Consider the following 9,838-nt stretch of genomic DNA (forward strand, 5'->3'; position numbering starts at 1 on the left):
ATAACTTTATAATATTTCAGTTCCTTAGTAATATTGTCTGTTTTGGATTTAGGCACAACTTTGAAATGCATACTAGGATTTAAGGTTTGCTTCCGACATCTTTTTTGTATTTTATCGATGTGGGATCTGCGTAGGCTATATATTAAAAATATTCTAGTAATTTGACCACAAACTTTGCAAAATCCTTTGCAGTAACGAAGATTCAAATTCTAAGTTCGATGACATGTACATGTTGTACACTTGTACTAACACGCATTTAAGGGTGTGATCGGTTGATGGAGTTGGTTTAGAATCATAAAGTTTCAGGTTTAAAGAGGCAAAAAATACTAGGTTGGTTTTTCTTATATGTCGAGTGTTAGTGGACAGAGCGATACAGTACCTTTGCTAGTTAAAGGTACCTGTAATACACCCAAATTGGCCTGAATATCACGGTTAATGAAAAGATGTACTACTTGATTTGAATTTGAATAAGTCAATTAATTAGAACAACTGGTTGAAGGTCGGTTCCACTCCACCACTCTCCTTACATTTATTTCCTTTACATATACACTCAACTTGGCCATCTACGCATACACTCAACTTGGCTAATCTTGCTTCTCAAATGTGAGATGAATAGGGGTTAGGGTTGCAAAATACTTACTACAAATTTCCCGTAACAACATCTGAATGCGGAGTTTCAATTCTACTTTTTTCTTCTCTCATTACTCAAGTGGTCCACCCCACCGGGAAAAAAAGATTAAAATTAAAAGATATTAGTTCTATCCATGTGACATTCAAGATTGCACATTAGTAATACTGAGTTCAAATGAATCTGGTATCGACATCCGCCTCTGATCCAAATAATCTGAATTTAGGGACCGATCAAGAAGGTTTCATGCAAATTGTAGAGCAAGCTTGGGACATTCAAGTTGATTGGGGGGGGGGGGGGTTTCAATGTAGAGATTCCATCTTAAACATACTTGTAAAATGCTAACCTATGGTACCTGCAGGGGTGGGCCCAGTTGGTTGAGCATGGGGCTTCCATAATGGAGGTCTCAGGTTCGAAATTCCCTGCCTAAAACAATAGAGATTTGTCTTTTGGGTTGAGCTCGCCGCACGGGGCTTGTCTAGTACGGATTATCTCTCCTGTGTGAGTTGTGGGCTATTGCACACGAGCGGGGTTTACCTGTGCGCACCCGAAGGATAGCAGCCGCGGGTTCCCTTGTCATAAAAAAAAATGCTAACCTAATGGTCCAGGAACACTCTTAGCAGCATTTTTGACAACACAAGGGAACTTCAATCTAAACTAGATGACTTGGGGATGAAATGTCTTCAAGATAACTCTAATGCTAACATGATGGATTTAAATAATGTGAATGCCCAGTTTATCAGACAAATCAAGAACAACGAATTATATTAGAGGCAAAAAGCTAGTATGAAATGGTTCAATGATAGTGATAATAACTCTAATTTCCTTCACTTTGTCATCAAATACTAGAAGGAAAAAGCTCTACTTGGCTAGAATTAAGGGTGAAAATGGTTCCATTGATACCGGGTTTGAATTGATTTTGTTTCGCCTTTGAACTGATTTTATTTCGCTTTACATGAACAATAAGTTCATGCTAGCTACATCCATAAAGAAAACCATTGTTACGATGCTAATATTATCTTTCAAGCTTTTTTAGAAGAGTCAACCTTGGTTATGTAGGTGTGGATATTTTGGGATACGAGTCGCTCTTTTGGAAGTTTAATATAAAAGTTGGCACAATATAAAATTAAATGGGCGTCGTTGGAAAAGCTTGAAAACAATGGCAAATCACCATTGTAGCAAATTGGGTTTGTTAGATTTATCATTGTTTTGGCAAATTGATGAAGGTTTTTTCTTTATGATATATGGAACTTATGTTCAACTTTAAGCTTATTTGAGGTAGATTTGAATGTTGAATCGTGTGTTTGATTGTTGAAATTTAAATAACAAGTTGCTGATTTTGGGCAAACTTGTTCACCTCAACTTCATGCGAAAATGTCTGAAGTTAAGCCATATATGTCTTGACCTCATGTCAAAATGTTAGAAAGGCAGAATTAAAAGTTTGAAGTTTGGCATTGCCAAGGCCACAACTTCAGTAAAAAATGTTTGAAGTTGACCTTGGCAAGCCATTATATATCTGAAGCCTTGTCAAGGCCAACTTCACTAAAAGATGTATGAAATTTGGACTTGTCAAGGCCACAACTTAATTCAAAAATGTCTGAAGTTTGGCCTGGCTGAAGTTGTGGCCTTACAAGGCCGCACTTCAGGTAAAAATTGTGCAAAGTTTTCCAAACTTCATACACGAATTCTTGCAACTTTGGTCTTGTATGTCTGAAGCTGTTTCAAAGCGGATATATTTGCAAAAAAGAAAAAAAAAAAACTTGGGTACAACTTAAATGACCATTCGGGTATTTATGCACTTCGCCCCATTTTTTCACATTAATTATAGCCCGACATATTATAAGCTTAAACTCATTAAAATCCAAACCATTAGGTATCATTTTTTTGCGCGGATTACCCTTCTTTTTGGGTGGTCTTTAATTTTTGCCTCTCAAATTGTTGGTCTTTAATTTTTGTCTTTCGCTTAACAAAGTGGCCGAAAATACCATGAGGTTCTGGATTCGAGCCCCAGCTCAGTAAAAAAAAAAAAAAAAAAAAAAAATTCTTACGGCAAGCCTTCATGCAAAAGTATGCTGATAAGTTGGTATTTTACCAACTTATCTCTTCTTTAATCTTAGATTATTGCTATGTTTTGATTGAGAACCAACTTATCTCTTCTTTAATCTTAGATTATTGCTATGTTTTGATTGAGAAAATAGTGCATTTAATGTCGTTTACTTCCATTTTATAGGTTTATATGATTGAGAAGAGCGTCGGAAGAAACCAAGTGAAAATAAAGTCAAAAAGAGGCCAAACTGGACAGTTTTGCAAAAACTGGACAGTTTTGCAAAACTGCCCAGTGCAAAAACGGGACAGTTTTGCAAATCTGAAAACTTGGGGCTTATTTTGTTATTTTTGGACTTGGAAAAAGTTGAGAACTACAAAAAGCAAGACATGGGGCAAGCATTTATCATCTTTGGCCATTTTCACAAGATTTTTGGAAGCTAGGGTTCTTTAACCAACACTTTGGAAGAGAAGATTGGAACACTTTAATGGGCAAACTCTTAAACCTTTCTTCAATTCCTTGTTATGTATTGAATATTTAAGTGTGTTGTATTTTATTTTCTCACTTGCATCTTGTTTATGAGAATATCCATTATCAAGTGTTAAATTAAATCTCTTGTTTTGCTTATGTATTGAACAATATTTATTTCTAATGAAGTGGGTTAATGTTTTTCTATCAACTCTTCATGCTTTAATGTCTCTTAATGATTACAAACATTATTTGTGCCTAAGTACTTTTACTTTGCTTGAGAAAGAAAGTGAAAGTTAGGAAAAGAGTTAGATAGCAAGGATTTGGGTCATTAAATCCATCTAATAACTTGATCTAGAGATAGGATAGTTAACTTGAGGTTGAACTGATTGTGTTTAACATCACACTCTAAGGCTTGAGAAAGTTAGGCTTGAGAAAGCTTAGAGTGAAATTCATTGATTTGGTTGAGAGACTTTCAATGAGATTTTAAAAATCATTATCTATTAACATAAACCCGCTCATAGTTGTAAAATTGTAAAATACATTGGATCATTACTTGAGAGTAATTTCTCTTGTTTTCCTTTGCGTGTGAGGTCATTGATCATTTTACTTGCTTTCTAGGTTAGTTTTGTCTTTGTTAGATTTTAAATCAAAAATTCAAATATTGAAAAAGTATTTGGCTTAGCTTAGTTAGTGATAATTTCTTACTTGTTTAAATCGCTTTTATATTGTTCCCTGTGGATTCGATCCCGACTCATAGTTGGGTAAATTATATTACGACGATCGTGTACACTTTCTCTTTGAGGAGTGGATTTAGACGTTATCATATGCCTTATGGGGAAGACTTTGCCTTTAGGCATACTAAAAGTCTACTGGAGAGGGTAGACTTTGCCTTAAATCATAACTAAAAGTCTGCCCTCTCCGGCAGATTTTTAGTTAGGCAAAGTCTGCCCCATAAGGTATACTTTTGCTACCAAACTTTACCTTGCGAATTTTTTTTAAATTTTTGATTGAGCGGGGATTCGAACCCCGAACCCATAAATTTTAGGTGAACGATAAAATTTAAGACCACCAATTTGAGGGGTAAATATTAAAGACCACTGCCATAAGGCAATCCTGCAAATTGCCCATTACGTATTCGTCCACAAACTATTTTAAATAGAGCATTGATTCACAAAGTGAAGTTGCGTTCATCTTCAGAACATGGATTCCGGCAAACAGAACCCTTAGATTGGAAGTAGGGTTGTACATGAATCGAGTTGGTTCGGATTTTTCAAATATCAAATCAAACCAATTGTGTCAGGTTTTTAAACTTATAAACCAAACCAATAAAATTCTGGTTTTTCAACTTCGGGTTATTCAGTTTTTTCAGGTTTTTCGATTTTTTTCCGAAAAAGTCTTCATACAAAACATATGACTTTTACTTCAAATATTTCTTTAGTCCTAGTAAGATACAACTATATAACTAAAGTATTTCTTAAGAAAATAACACAAAATGTGAGATGGGTGATGACACCGTATTAAAATATTCAACAAAAAAGATAACAAAATCGGTTAAAATAAGTACTGCTAATTAATAAGCCATAAAGAAAATGACTTTAATCTAAATACTAAGTTATGCTAAAATAAGTATGGCTAATAAATATTAATTACATGACAAAGAAAAAAATTAATCTACGTATTTTTACGCTCTAAACTAAATATACAAAACTAAAGAATAGATATCCAACATTACTGTCATTCCTAGTGTCAGAATTGAATTTCTTTTGTTAGCATTAGTATTGAGTTGGTTTTGATTTGGACTTTATTTGAGTTACTAACATCGATGGGATATAAAATTTATTGGCATTCAAAATTCTAAGTTCAAGCTTAAAATAATATGATAAAAGACAAAAAATTATGAAAATATTTATGAAATATTTACAAATTACATTACAAATAAATATTTTTATATATAAAATATTTTAAAAATCGAATACACGTAATGTCGGGCCGGTTTGGTTCGGTTTGATCCTTCACTGTCATACATGATTAAGGGTATGGAGGAAAATATCTTTCAATTTCTCATGTTTGGTTAGTCAAGGTTTTTGAAAATATTTTCTCTAAAAAACAAGTTCTTTAAAAATGAGAAAAAATGACTTCACTGGTAGAAATAAGAAAACAAGTTTCATAAGTGGTATACCACACTAATCGTTTAATACCCATCCTCCAACACATCCCAACCCCACCCCAACCACATAGCCCACGTCCCCACTACCCCCACACTCCTAGGCCCTCATGCCAACCCCAATAGTGTTTGCCTAGAGATTACATATATATGCTTTTGGGGTAATGTTTTCTACTTATTTACCAAGCACTAGAAAATAAATAAGAAACTCACTTATTTTACGGAAAAATCCATTTTCCTTCGTACCAAAAACGCCATAATGTATTAGTAATTCTTGTGTTAGTCCCAAGTTGCTAGCTACAGCAACCCACTTAGAATGATAATCAAGAAATACAATCTCATTAATTCAATCTTCCCGAAACTACTTCACTATATTTACATTGTAAAATTTCAATAAGCTCCAAAACTAACTAAATCCCAATCTAGTTAATAATCCAAAATTTATATTAAAAAGGTTAAAAAGATATTGAACTTGAAGGACTAGGACTTGATGATGTGGGAACCCAAATGGAAGCACTTGTCAAAGGCCTTGATTTCCAGCACAAAGCCAATTTGTAATCCTCATGTTGCACCCAATACCCTCCACTAAACAAACTCACCAAGTGCTTAGCTTGTCTCACATTACTTGAACTCATTGGAATTTGCCTAAAACCTTTTAAAGAATAAAGCCCTTCTCTCCATTTTTCTCTTTCTAATCTCTCACAAGGGAATTGTCTTAAAGAGTCCAAAATTCTAACTCCTAAGAATTCTTTTTCAATGACCCTTAATGCTAACTTGTATCCTCCACCAAACCCTCCAAGAATTGAATCGGATATTGTTGTGTAATGGTGTAGAGCCTCACAAAAGAACTCAACAAAAGAAATGGATGGGATTTTAGTTAAGTTGAAGAGTTCTTCTTCAACTAAGACCACAATTTTAGGGGACAATCTTCTTAGTCCATTGAAAAATGTCTTGACTAGTGAATTTCCCCTTTGTGGCATGTGAAGTTGGTGGATCATAACATTAGCTATTAAGTTGTTATGACCCTCCAACACTTGAATTTTTTTTAAGTCCTCCAAGAGAACTTGATCAAACATGAAAGGAAGATTGATAGAATCAGCAAAATCTTGAAGTCTTTTGCCAGTTTGTTGTACATGGAATGAATTATTCTTGTCACCAACAACTGCTGTAATCCTTAGAGAAGAATTTAAATTCCCTCTTTCAACCAAATCAACCATCAATGGAGGCCATTGGATGCCTTCCATGATGTCAAAATCCAATATATGAACTTGTTGGCTTCCTTGTGTGGCTTCAAGAATCGCTTGATTCGCGGTGAAATGAGCGAATTTCACATAAGGGGAGATTTCTTGAAGCATTTGAAATGCGGTCATTGAAGGCGATGGTTGATATTGATTCTGATTCAACAATTCAGGTGAATTATTCAAAGTCTTGCATAACAAGCCTTGTGTGAAATACAAAGCCAATCTTTCAATAGGGGAATTTTCTTTGTTTTCTTGATCAGAAAGGATTGTATTTAGCCTCAAGATAATTATAGAAGCAAGATCAATATTTCCAGCTTCAATAGCTTCAGCTCCCATGAGAAGAAGATCAGTTACACTTGTTTCCTCCATGAGCTGATCTTGAAGGAATTTGAGACGGGGATTGCACACACGTAATTTTTGACCCTCTGTCGAAGATTCAGTATCTCCCAGAACAACTTGTTGTGGACTTGAAAATAAGGACAATTGTTGAGAGTTTTGAAGGGGGGAGTCGACATCTCCATCGATGAAATCAAAGCCATTTGGGAAATAGTCTAGTATGTCAACATCACTAACAACAGTCACAAAATCTTGGATGGAGCATTGAGGGTTAATACTAGGAATTTGCCAAGGAAATGTGGTTTCTAAGTTGCTATATTCAAGAAATGGATTAATGTAACTTGGCTGAAAATTCTCACACTCCATATTTTCTTAGAGGGAATGTAATTGGAGATTTTGTCTAAAGGTCTTAGACAGTTTGTTGCTTGTTAGCTCTATTTCCAAGTGTTAGGGAACAGGATTTATATATACGCAAAACTAAAATAAAGAGGAATAAAAAAAGGGGTTTCAAAGTAGTAGATGCAACTTGTCCTAAAAAACCCTTTACAACAATAATTAAAAATGATTACTCAATGCCAAGAACAATGGAATCTTTTGCCTAATGTGACGTGTTGTATCATAGCATTCATCAAGGAAGTTTTCAAAAACAAATTCTGTTTGGCTTTCAAAATTATTAATTGCAACAAATTGACATCACAAATAGTAAAATATAGAGGAATTGGAGAAAGCTTTGAATAAGCACGGATTAATAAGTTCACGGCTTAAATCCCCCTTTCCCCCACCCTCCAACATTGAGCACCTTCTTTGTTTACTCAAGGCATCAAGTGTTTGAACATCTTAGTTTTCTAAGTACTATGAATATGAAAGTACATTTTAGGACATTTTATTGCCCAAATCAGTAATTGTTCTAGATGTATTATTGGGATTACCGAGCTCAAAATATATAATACATTTACTGCCAAATAATAAATAAATAGATAAAAGAAAAGTCATTCCATTTCGATAAGAGATCACACCTAATTTCTATAGCTTTTAGTTCGCACAGGAAATTCTTTTATAAACCGAATTCCTATTTGTCAATGATATTCCACGATCAAGATAATTGGTTGAATTCCATGAAACAATCCAGATTGATACTTCTTTTTATAAAACAAATCGACTTCGATATTGAATAATTCACATCACTTCTGCTTCTAGTGGAACACAAGATTTTCCATCCAAAGAACAGAGAAAAGGAAAAAAAAAAAATTGATAAGCTTGCTGCATGGTTTTAGAATCCCTTATGGATATGAAGTTCTGTTATGGTTTTGCAGATTATTAAAAAAGCAAAATACTATTACAACAGTAACTACGTTACAATCTCAACCAAATTGGAAATTCTTATATAGTGAGGATTAATTTGACTAATTTTACGCTGCAGCATACCGCAATTCTTTAATGTGAACAAGTGCACACAAACGAATAGTTTAACTGAAAAACGAAATAAAACTAATAAATTAGAGAAGAAAGAAAGATTCCTTCTCTCTTTGGTTTGAGTATATCTGACAAAACTAAAGCCACTGTTGAAGTAGAAAGTCATGAAAAACCAGCTAGAAATTAGAATGTATTTCTTAAGTTAATTCCATACCTAGAACGTGAAAATTGACGTTCAATTGGGAGGTGAAAAGAAAAAGACATCACTAGTTTTTACTGGATTGATTTCATTAATTAGTCTAGAAATTTATACTTTGATCTATTCCGATCCATTGCTTAGATGGTCAAAACAAGTAAGAACAATAGCTTATTAGATTAAAATTAAGTTGTTAATACAGTACTTTTTACTTCTGCACCAATGGAATTAATGATTCTCGTCCACTTAACCACTACTCTTTTCATCCATGTCAAGCCAATAACAGTGATTAGCTAGGAGATAAGAAAACCTTTCACATCTTCCACTCTAATTTTCTTCATGGTCAAACCTTTAATTTGTTAATCTATTCTTTCATCTTTTTGGATCTTTTTATTTTTTTTCATCTGGATCAGTAAAAAAATATTAGGGCTCCTACCAATAGATGGGGGCATCTTTTTGTGAGGTCAACAAATTGTGAAATTTTCAAACGCAACTATTTTCCCCTTCCCCAAGTAAGTAAACATAATATTGGACAACGTCATCTTAATATTCAAAGTCCGGACTTGTGCTATCTTATAAACGCGAGTAACATATGAATTTGTATTTAAATATACTATTTAACTTTTCTCTTATTTAACTTTTCTCTCATTTTCCGACGTGAACTTGTCCTATGCTATATGTATTTATCTTTTTTCAAAAGCTTTCCAACCTAGAAATTTGTTTGTCCTTATCTTTGTACCGCCCTCATCAATGCCTTCCGACCTCCGTCTCGGGCTTCACACTAATTTAGCGCCTTCTAACTTTAACCGAGTCCTTTTAATCATGAGCTCAATCAACTAGTGGCTCATATATAAAAAGAAAAAAATCATGATTCATATTAAAATTGACTTGGTTATTTTTTTATCTTAATACAAAACAACAAATTTAAAGCTGGTATAGCCGGTAGGTTGTGCCGTGTGGGTATTTTTTTTCAATCCTATATCACTACCATACCATTTTCTTGATTAAACAACCACATAATTCAGATAAAACCATGATGTATCAATTATTTGATATATGCGGCAGAAAACCAAAACAGTGAATAGAGTTTAATTTATGAAAATCTATACCAACTGAACGAAAAGAACAATTCAAGAATTGGATTGAACTAAATTCAGATCATTTTAAAGAAAATTAATGAAAAATAACCTCAAATTGAATTAATAAAGATCTTTTTTTTTGTGCAGATTGCCCTTCATTTGGGTTGATCTTTATTTTTTGCCCTTCAAATTGGTGGTCTTTAAGTTTTGCCCTTCGCCTAATACCCGAGGTAGGGCTGGGCATATTAACGGTTAAACCAATAACC

At 33.9% G+C, this 9,838-nt stretch overlaps 1 protein-coding gene across 1 annotated transcript; it reads right to left on the bottom strand.

Moving 5' to 3' along the window:
* Positions 1-5,714: 5,714 nt before the first annotated feature.
* LOC132060658 (protein NODULATION SIGNALING PATHWAY 2-like) lies at positions 5,715-7,350 on the bottom strand. The gene has a single exon (XM_059453635.1). It carries the CDS (start codon positions 7,248-7,250, stop codon positions 5,763-5,765), a length of 1,488 nt encoding a protein of 495 aa, XP_059309618.1. The 5' UTR covers positions 7,251-7,350; the 3' UTR covers positions 5,715-5,762.
* Between the last annotated feature and the right edge of the window lie 2,488 nt (positions 7,351-9,838).

Source organism: Lycium ferocissimum, chromosome 6, assembly GCF_029784015.1.
Source record: "Lycium ferocissimum isolate CSIRO_LF1 chromosome 6, AGI_CSIRO_Lferr_CH_V1, whole genome shotgun sequence".
NCBI lineage: Eukaryota > Viridiplantae > Streptophyta > Magnoliopsida > Solanales > Solanaceae > Lycium > Lycium ferocissimum.